General features: G+C 48.4%; 2 protein-coding genes across 2 annotated transcripts; both read left to right on the top strand.

Annotated features, from left to right (window-relative positions):
• The first annotated feature begins 5,178 nt into the window (after positions 1-5,178).
• Positions 5,179-6,456, top strand: LOC123191081 (stem-specific protein TSJT1). Its single transcript, XM_044603848.1, has 2 exons — positions 5,179-5,596; positions 5,680-6,456. The coding sequence occupies exons 1-2, from the start codon at positions 5,382-5,384 to the stop codon at positions 6,257-6,259; spliced, it is 795 nt and encodes a 264-aa protein (XP_044459783.1). The 5' UTR covers positions 5,179-5,381; the 3' UTR covers positions 6,260-6,456.
• A 2,914-nt stretch (positions 6,457-9,370) lies between these two features.
• LOC123186610 (E3 ubiquitin-protein ligase SINA-like 2) lies at positions 9,371-11,154 on the top strand. The gene is made up of 3 exons (XM_044598343.1): positions 9,371-9,583; positions 9,703-10,157; positions 10,249-11,154. Exons 2-3 carry the CDS (start codon positions 9,741-9,743, stop codon positions 10,927-10,929), a joined length of 1,098 nt encoding a protein of 365 aa, XP_044454278.1. The 5' UTR covers positions 9,371-9,583; positions 9,703-9,740; the 3' UTR covers positions 10,930-11,154.
• The last annotated feature ends 6,390 nt before the right edge of the window (positions 11,155-17,544 follow it).

Below are 17,544 nucleotides of genomic sequence, written 5' to 3' on the forward strand. Positions count from 1 at the left end.
AGCAAAAGAGGGTGGAATAGACCGAATTTGACATGAAAGGAGTCCGTTAAAAGAGACCTGAAGGATTAGGGTATAACCAAAGAACTAGTTATGGACAAAGGTGCGTGAAAGCTTGCTATCCATGTGTCATAGCCATGAGTTGGTCGCGAGATTTTATGGGTTTTACCTCTAGCCGACCCCAACTTGTTTGGGACTAAAGGCTTTGTTGTTGTTGTTGTATTTTTTTTTATGTTCAGTTTTTTTCTTCTTTATTAGACATCCAGGATTTCAATAATAGCTCTGATTTTCAAAATAATGTTTAAAATTATAAAAGAAATCCTAGATTTTGAAAATATGTTATTGGATTTCAAAAATATCTTGAACCTCAAAAAGTTCACAAATTTTAAAAATGTTCTCAGATTACAAATTTTGTTCATGAATTTGAAATTCCTTCCGATATTTCAAAAATGTTCCAGGTATCCAAAAAATGTTCACAAATTTAAAAATCTTAATGATATGAAAATAAATCATGATTTCAAAAACACTTCAAGAATTTATAAAATGTTAATGATTTTGAAACTCTTCATGATTACAAAAAATGTTCGTGTATTTGTACAAATGTTCACGATCGACTTCAAATAATGTTTGCGAATTTGCAAAAAAATGAATTAAAAAATGTCCATGAATTTGTGAAAATGTTTGAGATTTTCAACCAATGTTTGCGCATTTGTAAAAAAATACGAATTCAAAAAATGTTCGCCAACTCAAAAAATATTCGTGGTTTCAAAAAGTGTTCATGGTTTTCAAAATAAAGTTTATTAATTACAAAAATGTTCATGATTTTAAAAAAAATCACAATTCCAAAAACATTCATGAATTTGAACGATGTTTGCAAAAATGTTCATGATTTCAAAATTACTTATTTGGAAATTGTTCTCATATTTCAAAAACACAAAATTGAAAAAAGAAAAGAAAAAGAAAAACTAGAAAAAACTGACAAAGAAAAAAACTATTTGAGAGAAGCACAATTGATCCTGCCAGTGCGCGACTACGGTTACCTTGCCATCCACTGCGGTGTTTCGATCTTATGGGTAGTATTTGGCCTTGTGGACCTTCTACGTTTTAAAAATTCAAAAAAATACAAAAAGATCTAAAAATATATGGACAAATCTAAAAATTTAAGAAACAAATATAAAAAAATGTAAAAGAGGCAGAGTGTCATGTGAATATATATTGAGCTTTATTGGTAGTTGTCTCGGTGTGCCTCTTCAGGTGGTCGGTTCCCTTCTCGGACTAAAACTAAAATTAGCATCCAATGCGATAGTAACACAACTCTCCTAACTAACACTAGGTGAGGTGTTGGAGTTGACTTCATAGGGGTGCTCTCTCAGGCGTCATCGCTCGAGCCGTCGTCGTCCGATTTGGAGCAAGTGGTCGTCGATATGAGTTGTGTGATCGAGGTCTATCCTCCTCGTCATAGGGGGCCAACATGTCGTCGTGCTAAATATCCCACACAACGAAGCGTGTTTTGGTATTCCAATCTGGATGCTCATTGAGGGTTGGATCTCTCTTCGCAACCTCTAGTGCATAATGACAATACTTCTCCTCCTCCTTGAAAATGAGGGTGGCCTCCTCCTCAAACATCTCCACCTTCTCCCCCAACACCCAAAGCGGCAGGCAGTTTAGGGAGCTGCCCCCGAATGTGGAGTCGGGAGCTAGCTACCACTTCTCGGTGTTTGACTTCTTGGCCATCACGGCGGCAGAGTTGTGGTGATGTGTGGCGGCTAGTGGATTGAGAGTGGATGAGGATTGTGCTGGTATGGTTTGGCGAGGAGAAGTTTGCTTGACTTTAAAGCAAAGTAGGCTTCTTGGTTGCAAAAGTGTCCTTCTACTCCCAAGCTCAAATGAGCTCGGGTGAACAGTTTCGAAAAAACTTGATGAAAAAACAAAAAATCTGAATTTTTAGTGTGATAAACTTTAACAAATGTTTTAAGAGATGTAAAACATGACATTCATGGAAGTCGCAATAACTACAAAAATCAGCACTTCAAAATGCTTTGGAAATGACATTTTTGGATCATGATTCTTTTTTGCCACCCTTTTCGTGGATGTGATTTCATGATGAAATTTTAGAAACACTCAAAAAAATTGTCAATGTTTCGCACAAAACAATCAGATTTTTTTGATTTTTTTTATGATTTTGCTGTTCATGCAAGCTGATTTAAGCTCGAGCTAAGAATAGCTGCACCCTCTTGGTTGCTGCTTCTCCATGAATGCAAGTAGGTGGGAGGCTAGTCTACTGGAGTGAATGCGGTTAAGCAAGAGAAGACACACAAAGAGAGAGAGAGAGAGAGAAATGGGTTCTAGGTGGGTCCGTGTTATTGGAGTCCGACATAGTGGACGCCCGGACTCCTCAAAAGCCTCACTATTTTGATGCTGGTTTGTGTGATTTCGAACGAATGATCAATTTGAATATATTTAATGATCTTCGTTGGAGGACAAAATGTTTGAATAGTTCGATTCCAGAATATGCGGACAGGCTGATGGAGCACGTTGGGTTACTGTGGTAAATTATCCATCCAGATTGGAGCACCAAGAGCATAATTGATTTGGTGCTAAAATTTGGCATTGCGCTAAATAGTACTATACTTAGTTGGTTACAAGTTATTTCGTGTATCTCACATAAAGTTGTCAATACTATTTGACGAGTCTTGAATATTTGACAATTCCAATATTCAGCAAACCAATGCTCGCCTGTTGCTGTTGGCCGGTGAGCCAGACAGTCAGTGAGTTGGTCCCATTGCACGAACATTAACGCGGAACGTACGTGACCCTGCATTTCGTGTGCCAAGATTCGAGCCACCGACAGGCCGAGTCACTCCTCTGGATCCAATAGCAACCCCGCAGCGCACCCTAGCCCGCAGTAGTACTACTACTTTACTCCACACTGTTTACCCGTGCGCGTTTCATTGCACGTAGTCCACTGCAGCCGCAGCCAAGCAAACAAAATCCAAAGAAACAAAATCAAAGTAACGAATAGTAAAACCAAAAGGCTGACTCGTTGTCGCGCCGGACACGTGACGGCGACGACGTGCCCGGCCGTGACTGGCGCGCGCCCCCAACGGACACGGCCGGTACGTGCCTGCGCTACCACCTTATCCACGGATCGTGGCAGGTCCGACGCGCCGGTGACGTGTCCCCAGCGACCATGCCGCCGTGCCGCCCTTATCCATCCCCCACCCACCCAGCCTTGGATCACGCGCTTTCGGGCCCGCGGACCGCACTCAGACGACGGTGGGCCATCGGTGTCAGCGGCGCCCACCATCCGGTCCGGCAAGCTTTGTCCAGTGCGGTGGGGGCGACGTGAGGGACAGTGCACGTGAGCAGTACGTTTTGCTCCAAAAAAAAAACGCGAGCAGTACGTGGCACGCCGGGCGCACGCGACGCGGCCCAACGGCCGGAGCGGAGCGGCGGACGGACGGACGAGAGGAAGCCCGCGGTTGGGTGACACGCCAGGACGGCGACGTGCCGTGGAAGACGCAGCCGGTGCCGTGATAACACTGGCAGTTCGTTTCGTTTCGTAAACCGCTGGCGCCGGACGAAACCGACGGCGGCTGGCGGCCTGCCCGCGGGCTCCATTTGGCGTTTCCTCCGCAGCGCCGGCGGTAATTACCGCGACTCCTCCGTTTCCATCACGTGGTCCAAGCCGTGAAGAGTAGTTTTGGTAATTAACCAAACTGGGGGCCGTGTGATGTGCAACGCTACCCTTATTATTTTCTTGAGGGAAATGCTTCTCTTATTGGTACTTATGAGGTTTTTTAATAAGTTGTTAGCACGTTGTATCTAGATGTATTTTAGTTCTAGATACATCAATTTGTGCCCATTGTCCATTTCTATAACAAGTATTTTCGGACGAAAAGAGTATATAACAAAATAATAATCCATAGAAAACATGATTGACAATTACGTTTAGTTTTTTTTTTGAGCATCAGTACAGACACAAGCACTTATATACACGCGCATACACTCACCCCTATGAACGCACACACGCACACCCTACTCCTATGAGCACCTCCGAGAGACTGAGCCGGCATATCATCTTGAGATTTACGAAGTCACCGCAGGCGCCTCGTCGTCGACGGGAACGTCTCTTCCAACTGAAAGTGTATCGCCGAAAACCCTGAAATAAATGTAGGAATAATGCGACCACCGAGATTTGAACCCTGGTGGGTTGGGAATACCACTGTCCACATAACCAACTCAACCACATGTTGATTCACGAGAATTACATTTAGTTTACGATCGCGACGACTAGACTAATAACCCAGTCTCTCTAGCGAGGCCATGAATTTGTCTCCCCCTCAGCTCTGGCGGCCATGCCAGAGAGGGACATTTTGGCGTCTCGACTTCGGCTAGCAGTTTAAGTTGTCTGGGGTTTTTAGTTCTCGTTGGGACGGGCTGTAAGCGGATGTCATCTTTGAGCTGGTCATCCGAACTTCGGCCATCCTCAAGTGTCAAGTCCGCCAGGTCGGTGAGGAGTCGACAGAGCTCTGGCGTAGGCTTGTGAAATTTTGTTACGACAATGAGGTTGTGGCACGACTCTAACATCTAGTGCGAGACGCTTCTGATCAATTCGAGCATTCAAACGGTGATGACTCTCACTGAAAGGGCCTGGTTCTTAGGGATACATGCGGGAAAACTTCACAGCTGACCTCAACCAGGTCAGGTCGGCTCCAATGGGGCAGCAACGACAATAACGTGTCGGGAGGTCATTCCGTCGACGGTAGCGATCGTTCGGTGGTTCAGAAACCTCGTTGTGATTTGTACTATATTTAAAATGATTTGTACATTAGTGAATTTTTGTAACAGATTTTAGTCTTTTCCGTAAAAAGTTAATAATCTGCACTGTAATTTACTTCATCACTTGCTAAGATTGGCGAAACCGTCGACAAGATGCTGCAAGTTGCGACTTGCGAGCGCACCCACCCACCCACCGGATTGCGCCATCATCGCCTCCTCTCCTGGGGCTGGGGGAACCCAACCGGGGAAGGAAGTGGCACTCGTTGCTACTGCTGTCACCTCACGGTTAGCTGCCGGGTAAACTAAACTAAACTAGTAGGAGTAGTATACGTGATGATCTTATCCCCGCTACCTCGCCCAGCTGAGCAATCTTTATCCAAACTCAACCCATTCCGTCCTTCACATCATCATCACCAGCACCGACTCCCGATCAACCCGATATTTCCGGCTCGTGCCATCCCAAATCGCTATAAAAAAGGCGCCCATCTCCATCCTCAACCTCCATTCCATTCGCCATTCCCGCCCTCCTCTCCTCCTGTCGCCTCCAGAGCAACAGCAGCTCCGGCTCGAGCAAGAAACAAGTACTAGTTTGATCTGTCAAGATGTTGGCCATCTTCCAGAAGCAGGTGGCGCACGCGCCGCAGGAGCTCAACAGCCCCCGCGGCAGCACCGCCAAGCCCAAGAACCCCGACGAGATCCTCCGCGACTTCCACGCCGCCCACCCCTCCGACGCCTTCTCCACCTCCTTCGGCGGCGGCGCCGCCCTCGCCTGCGTCGCCGCGCAGCCCCGCAACCTCGCCGCCGCCGGCTACCAGAGGTAACCACACCATCTCTCATCACCCAAATCGCTCCCAAGTCCCAACAACGATGCCTGGAGACTAAGAATTTCTGTGTGCGCAGGATGTTCTGCGGGCTGGACGACATCTACTGCGTCTTCATGGGCACGCTGGACAACCTGAGCAGCCTGATGCGGCAGTACGGCCTCACCGGCCGCTCCACCAACGAGGCGCTGCTGGTGATCGAGGCCTACCGCACCCTGCGCGACCGGGGCCCCTACCCGGCGGACCAGGTGGTGAAGGACCTGTCCGGCTCCTTCGCCTTCGTCGTCTTCGACAACCGCGGCCGGTCGGGGTCGGGGGCGGCGGTGTTCGCGGCACAGAGCACGGACGGCGGCGTGCCGCTGCACTGGGGCGTGGCGGCTGACGGGTCGGTGGTGATCTGCGACGACCGCGGCGTGGCCAAGGCCGGGTGCGGCAGGTCGTACGCGCCGTTCCCGCCCGGGTGCATGTTCCACAGCGAGGGCGGGCTCAAGAGCTTCGAGCACCCCATGAACCGGCTCAAGGCGTTCCCGCGCGTGGACAGCGAGGGCGTCATGTGCGGCGCCAACTTCAAGGTCGACGCCTTCACCAAGATCAACTCCATGCCCCGCGTCGGCAGCGCCACCAACTGGGCCGCCACCTGGGACGACGCCGCCATCTGATCTCCGGCGCCGGCGACGCGCGCCTCGTGGCCTCGTCGGACTTCTGAATTTAGGCTTACTGCATTTTACTTATATTTTTTCTTTGGCAATGTACATTCTGATCTGATCTGATCTGAGCCGTGTGTGGGCGTGGGCACGCTGACACGTACGGTTGTTTGCTTGTACGATGGAGGAATAAGACTTTGCTTCCAGTCCAAGAGTGCTACTGAGTCGTCACTTGTTTTGTCCAACAGCAAAATAAAAATACGTACCACAAACTGTCCTTGTGCAAGCAAACCATGAATCTAAGCACATGCTGCCATAAACCATCCTTGTACTCTCACGCTCTCATAAGCGACACGCAACCTAGATCTCAATTATCTATGGGTGGGCGGGATTGGCGGAAACAGGGGCGCAAGATTTTGAGAGGAGTTTCATTTGGACATGTGGCTTACTATGAGATAAGAAATCCTTACAATTACTAAGCTCAACCCGCAACCGCGCGAATTGGATGTGTTTTGCCATCCAACGCGGTCCTGCATCTGTTTGCCGACCAGCCCGGACATGCTTTTTTCCGTAAATTAAAAGCAAATTGGGGGGGATTTTACGGGAGTCCGGACCGCGTCCACGTACAACTCCGACAACCCCGGTCAAACTCAAACCCTCTCCCAGTCCCATTATCTTTCACTCTGTCGTCTTTCCTTACTTTGCATCTGCGCCCTCCTACTCCAATGTCAGTACCTCTCTGGCCACCATCAAGGTGCCAAACATCCGTAGCCACCACCCACGTGCTCGCTCGCCTTATACTACGACACCATTCACGTAGGATCCCTCCGCAACCAGGTACCTCCCCTCTGTCGACAACGTCCACGGCGGACACCGCACCCGATAGGTGTTTGCTAAAATCCCATTGAGCTTATTTTCGAATTTTATGTGTTTTTTAGAGTAAGAAGGATGGCGGAGCACTTGCCCATGGAGAATGAATTGTTGTGCCATGCATGGTCCGTTTCATGCACGAAAGTACATTACGTCCAACGACATGCAAATCATCCATGAACGCAACGTGGAGTCGTTAGCATATCGATCGTACACCATCCAGAACTCCGTCATGATGTTTTATGGCGTTGTTGATCGGCTGGAGTCAATGTGGCCATTGCACGCGGCAACCATGAAGATCGTAAGTTTTGCTTCTTCTTTCTCAACTTGTTGATTGATCCACTCATTCACTCGATGTTGCTCTACACGTTGTGTAGCGTATACGCGTTGTTGTGATGTACCACAAGGCAGAGTGCAAACCATTCAGGCACATACTCCCTCTGTTCGGAATTACTTGTCACAAAAATGGATGTATCTACAACTAAAATACATCTAGATACATTCATTTCTTGGACGAGTAATTCCGAACAGAGAAAGTACATTCCTGGATGAAGTTCAAGGGGCGATATGTGTGGAACAACATGTTTCATCCATGAAAAACTTGTTGAGCATCCGGTTAGTCTCGTTGAATTTGAACTACTATAGTACTAAACTTTTTTGCATGCTATGTATGGATGATTTCTGCTATTTTACATCTGAACTTTGATGAATTCTATTGTGCTTGATGAAATTTGTCCGCTTAGTTGAAACCTGATTAAAAATGTATGCAGATACCTTTGGATGGTCAGCTCCCGCATCTGTGTCCGCGGACTAGCCCCCCCCCCCCCCCCCCAATCCATAGACGGATGCGGTGCCCGATTTGCGGGTCAGCATTGCAGATGCCCTAAAAGAGCTTCAAAGTTTTTTCCTCGAAATGGACCCTGCATGCAAGGGTATGGGCAGGTCATGGGTCTCAAGTAGCCGGCATTCCATTAAAACATTTTAAGATAAAAATAAAAACATTCAAGTTTTTTAAAATTTCATAATTTTTTTAAAAAACTTTCTTGAATTTACACATTGTTCTTAAATTTGAAAAGCCTTCGAAATTTGAAGAAATATTCATGAATCTATTTTGTTCACAAGTTTATAATTGTGCACAAATTTTTAAAAATGGTCATGAATATGAAAAATCTTCATGAGTTTAGAGAATTATCAATTCTTTTAAAAATTGAATTAAAAAATTCTTCATTACTAAAAAAGTTGAACAAAAAAAAGGAAAAACCGTTCAGGAAAAGGAAAAGAAAAAAACCTTCTAAAACCGGAAGGACCAGCCTACATATAGCAAACCTAATAGTGCATGCAGGGTCCGTGCTTGTTCAGCCGCCTCGATGGTACACACATGATGTAAATTGTCATAATAAACTGTGAAACAACAATTGTATTCCATTCATATATAATAAAAAAAAGATGAATAAAACGAAAATGACAAGATCTGAAATCAGGTCGTGCACATGGTAAATCGAATTTTTTTATGATAATTCTAGTGACGCAAAGATGACAAGTTAGTTGACGCACGTGCCAATTTTCTATTAGAAAAAACTGAAGCATGAAGTTACCATACTTGCCAACTAATGTTGCCATCCCCGCATCACTAAATTTGCCACTGAGACGTTCGATTTGCCATGTGCACATATCGTTCGGGCGTTATCAGTTTTTTTTTTGAGAATCTGGGCGTTATCAGATAAAAAAAGAAGGGCTTAGTATTTGTTTGAGTAGCCCAGGCTAAACGGGCCACCCGCAAAGTGTTGTACTCGGACTAGGCCGCCTCCGGCACTGACTAGGCAGCTGAAAAATAAAGAGCAGGGCAGACCCCCCATTGCTTCACCGTTCTGATCCCCTCTCCTCTCGTCCCCCGACTCCGCGCCGCCGGCGAGGGTTTGGCTCGCGCTCGGCTGCCCCATGGCCAGCGCCGCTCCTCCTCTCTGCGACCTTCGCCCGCTCTCGGCGACAGGCGGGTGGGCGAGAGCTGAGCCCCCTGATGCCTCTTAGTAATAAAAATGCCTTTTATATAAAGAAATGCCATATCTTAAAATCCGAACGAGTAGCATTTCCGACTATCTGTGGGTCAACTCTGACACAACAATTGTTTTTCATTAGAAAAGGCGAGAGCGGAAAAGGGGGGGCATTGTTCGAGTAGCCTGGGCTAAACGGGCCACGCAGGAAGTGTTGTAGTCGGAGTCTCGGAGTGGGCCGCCGACTAGGCAGCAGAAAGAAAAATAAAGAGCAGGGCAGAAACCCCCACCGCTCGCCCGTTCCGATCCCCTCTCCTCTCGTCCCCCGACTCCGCGCCGCCGGCGAGGGTTTGCCTCGCGCCGCCCGCCCCCACGGCCGCCGCCGCTCCTCCTCTCCCCGAGCCGCGCCTGCCCTCGGGGACGGGCGGGCGAGAGCCGAGCCCCCTGCCGCCGCCAGATCCGTCGTCCTCGGGCTCAGGTAAGAAGGCCCCGTCCAATCCCCGGCCCTCGAATACTCCGTCGCAATTCGTTGGTGGGATTTGTAGGGTGTTGATTGCTTTCTTTACCGTCGTCCTCCGGCGCCGTCGCGGTCTGCAGGGACGTGCCCCGGCGCGCAACCCGCGGGGACGCCGGAGATGAGCTACAGCGGGAGCGGCGGAGGGAAGCGCCTCCGCACGTCGCCGAGCGAGGCGGAGGGGAGCCCCAGGCGCCGTCGTGGGTCGCCGTCGGTCTACTCTCCGTCGCCGTCGCCCTACCGGTCGCCCTCGCCGTTGCCGTCCCCGTCGACCTACAGGTCGCTTTCGCACTCGCCGTCGCCCTGCCGCTCGTGGTCGCAGAGGCCGCCCAGCGACGACGATGCCGACGATCTGAGCCGCAGCCGCGGGTCGGACGACCTCGACCGGCACGGCCGGAGGCCTGCCTGGAGGCCGCACGCGAACAAGGAGCTGGGCGAGCATGGGCGCACCGGCGAGTTCAGCGTCCGGATCGACGACTACGACCGCCTCTTCACCTGCAAGGCCTGCCGCCGCATGCTCTCGCCGCCGGTCTACCAGGTGACTTCCGGTTGCAGTTGTAGCACAGTTTTATTTATCATTGCGGTCATAATCAACTCAGCCTTGTTCTTGATACATGGTGTGCGCGCAGTGCCCCTTCGCCCACGTCACCTGCTCGAGGTGCCACGAGGAAGTCGGGGACAACCGATGCAGCTGCTGCGGCAGCAGCAATGGCTATGGGCGCAACCGCGTCGTCGAGGAGTTCCTAGGCCGCATCCGCTTCTCCTGCCGCAACAAAGTGCATGCCTGTGAGGCCTTCCTTCCGCACCATGAGATGCGCGAGCATGAGCAGACCTGCCGCCACGAGCCTATCTTCTGCCCTGTTCCCCAATGCGGCTTCGCCAGCCGGGCTGTCGCACTCACGACCCACCTCACCCTCCGCCACCACTGGGACACGATCAGGTTTCACTATGATGAGAACTTCCGGGCCTCTGCCTTCACGTCGACCATCTTCCAGAGCCGCGACGACGGCGAGCTGTTCTTCCTCGACAGCTTCAGCGAGGGCCGTGGCATTGCTTTGTCCATGATCTGCATCCGCCCTGAGAACGCCCGTGAGCAGGAGTTTGTGTATGAGCTGAAGACGCCGGTAGGCAACGGCGGCAGACGGCCCTGGCTGCAGATGCAGTCGACGGCGCGGAACACATCGCTGCGTCACGGGCTGGGGGAGAAGGAGAAGGTCTTTCTGCTGGTCCCCAAGGACCTGCCGGGCACCGAGGATGGCAACGTGGAGGTGTGCATCCGTAAGCTTGGCCGCCAGCGTGACTCTGTATAGGTTAGGTGACCTTGGTTGATGGCAATACTGCTAAATTTTATAGGATTACTGCTAGTTGATTCCAGATCATTGCTGAATGTTATGTTGAGGTAGTCTGAATTTCATATTGGTGAATGCTTGGTCTGTTGTGGAATTTTCGGATGGTTGAGATGGGGAATGTAAGCACCGTATGTTGCTGTGTTAACTTTCAGCTATATGTAGATACTCGTAGGCTTTTTTATCTGAGGACGAAACCTTTATTTATTTATGATGGTCTCGCACATGTCATATCATGAATTCGTCAGGTAACACATCTCCGGGTTTCACACTGATTGTTGATCCTGAAGTCCCAATGCTTATACCAGATGTTTCTCTATGTTCAGTGTGTATGCATTTTTCCCTTGCTTTCTTTGGATGTCAGTATGAATTGCTGCTGCATATCAAGAGCAATTTGCGTGAGTAGTGAAGGAACAGCGACACTGCAAACTAACCAGGGATTGGTAGCTGCAGTTTGTTCACCTGTGCTGATATCACCAACCCTTTTGCGTATATAAAGAGTTTGCTTTCATCTTATCAATATTTGCGATTGAGTTTACATGTGCAGTTTTGGTTGCTTGGTTTGTTTACTGTTAGCTTCACCATGTAACCCAGCTTTCCTGCATCTATCTTGTAGAGATGCAAGCAAGCAATGTCTAAATTTTGGCTTTCCGATGGTTAATTGTGTTGTGATTAGTGAGCTTATGAAACAAAAGTCTTAGATAATTGCAATAAAATTGAAACATTAGCACAACAATGGAAGTTCATTGTTGCAGCATCAAAGCTGCGCTCTTGCAAATGCAGCAAAACCAGAAAAAGGCATTCGCAACAACATGCAACAATTGGAGACAAGAAACTTGTGATTGCTACTGGATCCTTCGTGATCATATACCACTTAAAATATAGAGGCAACAACAAATGATTGCCATGGGTCCCAACAACGTCCACGTCTTCTAGCGACAACGCACATGTTTTAATTTTCTAAAGAAGAAAACACTTCCAACAATCTACTCCCTTTATAAACCAATATAAAAGTGTTTAGATCATTATTTTAGTGATCTAAACGCTTTTATATTAGTTTACGGAGAAAGTATCTAATTAGACTCTGAGCAGAGGCACAGTAGGTAACCGAACTTTTTTATTTTGCGAGAAAATCGACTTGTATAATTTGCTACACAATAAGCAGGATTAGAATCTAGCTGGCATAGCTTCACCACAGCACACGTACCTAACCCGGACGGGGCTTGCCTGCTCCCTCGTAATGCTCCCATCCGTGCTCCGGTTTCTTCTTTTTCTATTCGACGAGTATGCCAATTCTCCTCCCCCGCGTCTCTTCTTTCTAGTAAAAAATAAAGAACTAAGACTAGTATTTTCGCCTGCTCCCGTATAATACCCAAACAACCACCGTACTTCTCCAAATAGACGGTGGCCCTGCGAGCTGACCCGTGTGAGGACTGCACACAGAACTGACTAGCACGGTGTGGCTCGAGCGAGAACGACATATTTGTTGACGACCGCGGAGTGCACGTCGATGTGGCCGGCGCAGATGTGCACCGCCGGTCGTGGCATCGATTGCAGAGAAGACTCGAGCTGACACACAACATACGCGTTGACGACCACGACGTGTCTGGCATAGCCGTGGCACCGACGGTCCTTATGTCGATGCCGGAGGCGAAGTCGACCGCGGTGCTAGGAAGGCAATAAAGGCTGCACCTGACTCGGCATGGGTGGTGGCACTTGCAGCATCACGTCCCACGTAGAACAGTCCTCGATGCCGTCCCAAGCAGACCGCTACTCCGACGAGCCAGCAAGGCGGATCATGGAGTGTGCATCAGCATGTCCGACGAGGAGTTCCGCGCGCACACGAACAGATCGAGTTGACTGCGGCAGGGCTCGACAACGCGAGGTTGTGCTGCTGTCGTGCAACGGCGACAAGTGAAGTTGGTAGAGCTGTGGGCCGGCGAGGGAGGGCATGCGTGGTGATCACCATGACCCTGTCAGAGTTGGCGACTACCACATCGTCGAGCACGAGATCCAAGGCGACCATGCGGACGACGCAGATGAACGGGATGCTCACAGACTACTCGATGCCGGGAATCTTCAGGTGCGCGAGTGCTTCGACAACTCGATCGGGGCGCAAACGGGTGCTTTGCGAAGTCGAATCTGGACTGGAAGATTATACGGCGGTTGTTTTAGTCTTAGTTCTTTATTTTTTATCAAAAGAAGAGACGTGGGGAGGAGAACTGGTGTAGCCGTCATATGGAAAAAGAAGAAACAGGAGCACGGATGGGAGTATTGCAAGGGAGCAGGCAAGCCCCGGAGGACGTATCCTATGCATCGGTTCAACTGGTGCAACGAATGCACCTGTAGATTCTGGGCCACTGGATTCATAATAGATGGAACGGATTTATTAGAAGAAGGGTTGCAGGTACTTTTATGTCCTGAACCTTGCCGAATTGTCGAAATGCCTAAATAGTTCTCAACATAACCTGTCCTCTCCTTCCTTATCATGTTCCTCTCCCCATCCTCTTGACTGATGGCGGCTGGCTGATGACGCCGGCCAAAGAGGGAGAGAAAGACGACGCCCTTCCCCCAGTAACCCTCCAGCCTCTCCCTTCCTAGCCGTGGCCTCCCCATCGAGGGACGTCTCCTCGATCTCCCCTGGTCAACACACTTCCATGCTCGGCTGCTGTACGCCCCCATACCCTCCCTGCTCGATGCCACCGAGCTCCGGTAGTCCATCTCATCAAATCCGGCGGGCCGGAGTGTGACGACCGATGAACCCTAGGGAGAGGATCGATCGCACAGGAAAGGGGATCGGGGTGAGGGAGGAAGCAGGTAGGTGAGCAGAGAAGGGAAGGGGATGAGAGAATTCAGCTCGTATTTCATTTCCTGCTTGTCTCGTTTGCGGCCACCGCTTAAGTACAAGTCCACACACACACTCTGGCCACAAGCGGCCCACTACACCCATTGGGCTCTGGCCCATACACTCTCATCCCCTATCTAGTCCACTGATGTACCCACATCAGGTGTGACATTCGCCCCTCCTTGAGCGGAAGCGTTGTCTTCACTCCAGCAAGGAGCCGTTGGGTATCGGTGACGCAGTATGGAGTAATCTTCCCAGGTTGCAGAGTCTGGCGACAGTGAGGACCATTGGACCTGAACCTGCAGCACCGAGGAGTTACCTTTCTTGACGAGGCGACGGGCGAGGATGGTAATGGGCTGTAACGGAGCATCAGTGAGGTCTGGAGTGCGTGGTAGCTCGGAGAAGACCGGAGAGTAATCTGGTGTGAACGGCTTGAGCTAGGATACATGAAAAACCGGGTGGATGCGGCTGTCCTCCGGAAGTGCCAACTTGTACGCCATGGTGCCGGTGCGCTGCTCGACGGTGAATGGCCCGAAGAACTTGTATGGCAACTTGGGGCAGGGGCGGTTGGCGACCGTTGATTGAGTGTAGGGTTGAAGTTTGAGCAAAACATGTTCTCCCACTTGGAAGGAACGCTCTGAGCGGTGCTTGTCGGCCTTCTGCTTGCACCGATTCTGCGCGCGCGAGAGCTGGGCACGCAACCTTGTGTTGTGTGTTGCCCAGTCGAACTCTGTTCCTGCATCTTCAGGTAAGTTGGTGGCCAAGGTAGGCAACCCTCCTAGGTTTGGTTCCTGCCTATACAAGGCTTGAAATGGTGAAGTATTGAGTGAGGAGTGGTAGGTTGTGTTGTACCAGAACTCCGCGGTGGACAGCCACTTCCGCCATTGCTTGGGTGTCTCGTGGACAGCACAATGAAGATACATTTCAAGGCACTGGTTCACCCGCTCACTTTGCCCATCGGTCTGAGGATGGTATGCCGTGGAGTAACTCAATTTTGTACCAGCAACATCTAGTTTTGCCCGCCACATTTTACTGGTGAAAACACTATCTCTATCAGAGATGATGGAATGGGGCACTCCGTGTAACTTGATGATGTTGTCCCAGAAGGCACGCGCGATGGTAGTAGCGGTGTATGGGTGACGAAGTGGCACAAAGTGCGCATACTTGGTGAACCGGTCGACGACGACCATTGATACGTCTCCAACGTATCTACTTTTCCAAACATTTTTGCCCTTGTTTTGGACTCTAACTTGCATGATTTGAATGGAACTAATCCGGACTGACGCTATTTTCAGCAGAATTATCATGGTGTTATTTATGTGCAGGAGCAAACGTTCTCGGAATGACCTGAAACTTCACGGAGACACTTTCCAGAAAATAAGAAAAATACCTGCCAAAGATGAAGGCCAGGGGGCCCACCACCTTGCCACGAGGGTGGGGGGCGCGCCCCCTACCTCGTGGGCCCCCTGTTGCCTCTCCGACTCCAACTCCACCTCCATGTATTGAGTTTCGGAGAGAGAAAAAATCAGAGATAAGAAATCATCGCGTTTTACGATACGGAGCCGCCGCCAAGCCCTAAAACCTCTCGGGAGGGCTGATCTGGAGTCCGTTCGGGGCTCCGGAGAGGGGAATCCGTCGCCATCATCATCATCAACCATCCTCCATCACTAATTTCATGATGCTCACTGCCATGTGTGAGTAATTCCATCGTAGGCTTGCTGGACGGTGATGGGTTGGATGGGATCTATCATGTAATCAAGTTAGTTTTGTTAGGGTTTGATCCCTAGTGTCCACTATGTTCTGAGATTGATATTGCTATGACTTTGCTATGCTTAATGCTTGTCACTGGGGCCCGAGTGCCATGATTTCAGATCTGAACCTATTATGTTTTCATCAATATATGAGTGTTCTTGATCCTATCTTGCAAGTCTATAATCACCTATTATGTGTTATGATCCGTTAACCCCGAAGTGACAATAATCGGGATACTTATCGATGATGACCGTAGTTTGAGGAGTTCATGTATTCACTATGTGTTAATGCTTTGTTCCGGTTCTCTACTAAAAGGAGGCCTTAATATCCCTTAGTTTCCGTAAGGACCCCGCTGCCACGGGAGGGTAGGACAAAAGATGTCATGCAAGTTCTTTTCCATAAGCACGTATGACTATGTTTGGAATACATGCCTACATTATATCAATGAACTGGAGCTAGTTCTGTGTCACCCTAGGTTATGACTGTTACATGATGAACCACATCCGGCATAATTCTCCATCACCGATCCATTGCCTACGAGCTTTCCATATATTGTTCTTCGCTTATTTACTTTTCCGTTGCTATTGCTATCATCACTACAAAATACCAAAAACATTACTTTTACTACTGTTACCTTTTGCTACCGTTATCACTACTATCATATTACTTTGCTACTAAACACTTTGCTGCAGATATTAAGTTTGCAGGTGTGGTTGAATTGACAACTCAGCTGCTAATACTTGAGAATATTCTTTGGCTCCCCTTGTGTCGAATCAATAAATTAGGGTTGAATACTCTACCCTCGAAAATTGTTGCGATCCCCTATACTTGTGGGTTATCTATTTTATGGCGTCGTTGCCGGGGAGTATAGCTCTATTCTTTGAGTCACTTGGGATATATATCTGCTTATCACTATGAAGAACTTGAGAGATTCAAAAACCAAGATTTATCCCTCAACTACGAGGGGAGGTAAGGAACTACCATCTAGCTCCGCACTTGATTCACCTTCTGTTTTGAGTAAGCTTGCGACACCTACACCTGCTTCTGCTATTCGTTCTGATATGTTGCATGTTATTGATGATGCCACTTCTGCTATGCATGATACTTATGATGAAACTACTTCTATGCTTGATACTACTGTGCCACTTGGTAAATTTCTTGATGAACAACTTTCTAGAGCTAGAGAAATTGAAAATATTGAATCCGATGATACTGATGAAAGTGATGATGAAGAATCACTTGTTATTCCTAAGGGTTATGTTTTTGATCAAGAAGCTTCTTTAGCTATTCTAGCTTGCCAAAATAGAAATGAACTCAAAAGGTTATTAGCTAAATGGAGTAAGAAATCTCTAAATGCTAGAATGAAACCTGACCCTGCTTTTGCTACTTCACCTATCTTTGTTACTGATAAGGATTATGAATTGTCTGTTGATCCTGATATAATTACTTTGGTTGAATCTGATCCTTTTCATGGTTATGAATCTGAAACTATTGTGGCACATCTTACTAAATTGAATGATATAGCCACCCTGTTCACTAAAGATGAGAGAACTTGCTACTTTTATATCCTTAAAATATTTCCGTTCTCATTAAAGGGTGATGCTAAGATATGGTTTAATTCTCTTGATCCTGGTTGTGTGCGTAGTCCCCGGGATATGATTTATTACTTCTCTGCTAAATATTTCCCTGCTCATAAGAAACAAGCTGCTTTAAGGGATATATGTAATTTTGTGCAAATTGAAGAAGAGAGTCTCCCACAAGCTTGGGGGAGGCTTCTCCAATTACTTAATGCTTTGCCTGATCATCCTCTTAAGAAAAATGAAATACTTGATATCTTTTATAATGGACTAACCGATGCCTCCAGAGATTACCTAGATAGTTGTGCTGGTTTTGTTTTCAGGGAAAGAACACTGGATGAAGATGAAATTCTATTGAATAATATGTTGACAAATGAAAATAATTGGACACCTCCGGAGCCAATT

The sequence above is a fragment of the Triticum aestivum genome, chromosome 2A (genome assembly GCF_018294505.1).
Source record: "Triticum aestivum cultivar Chinese Spring chromosome 2A, IWGSC CS RefSeq v2.1, whole genome shotgun sequence".
Classification (NCBI taxonomy): Eukaryota; Viridiplantae; Streptophyta; class Magnoliopsida; order Poales; family Poaceae; genus Triticum; species Triticum aestivum.

Coding starts and splice junctions, on each gene's coding strand:
- LOC123191081 (XM_044603848.1), top strand. CDS start 5,382: ATGTTGGCCATCTTCCAGAAGCAGGTGGCGCACGCGCCGCAGGAGCTC. Junction 5,597..5,679: donor GCCGCCGCCGGCTACCAGAG/GTAACCACACCA, acceptor CTGTGTGCGCAG/GATGTTCTGCGGGCTGGACG.
- LOC123186610 (XM_044598343.1), top strand. CDS start 9,741: ATGAGCTACAGCGGGAGCGGCGGAGGGAAGCGCCTCCGCACGTCGCCG. Junction 10,158..10,248: donor TCTCGCCGCCGGTCTACCAG/GTGACTTCCGGT, acceptor GTGTGCGCGCAG/TGCCCCTTCGCCCACGTCAC.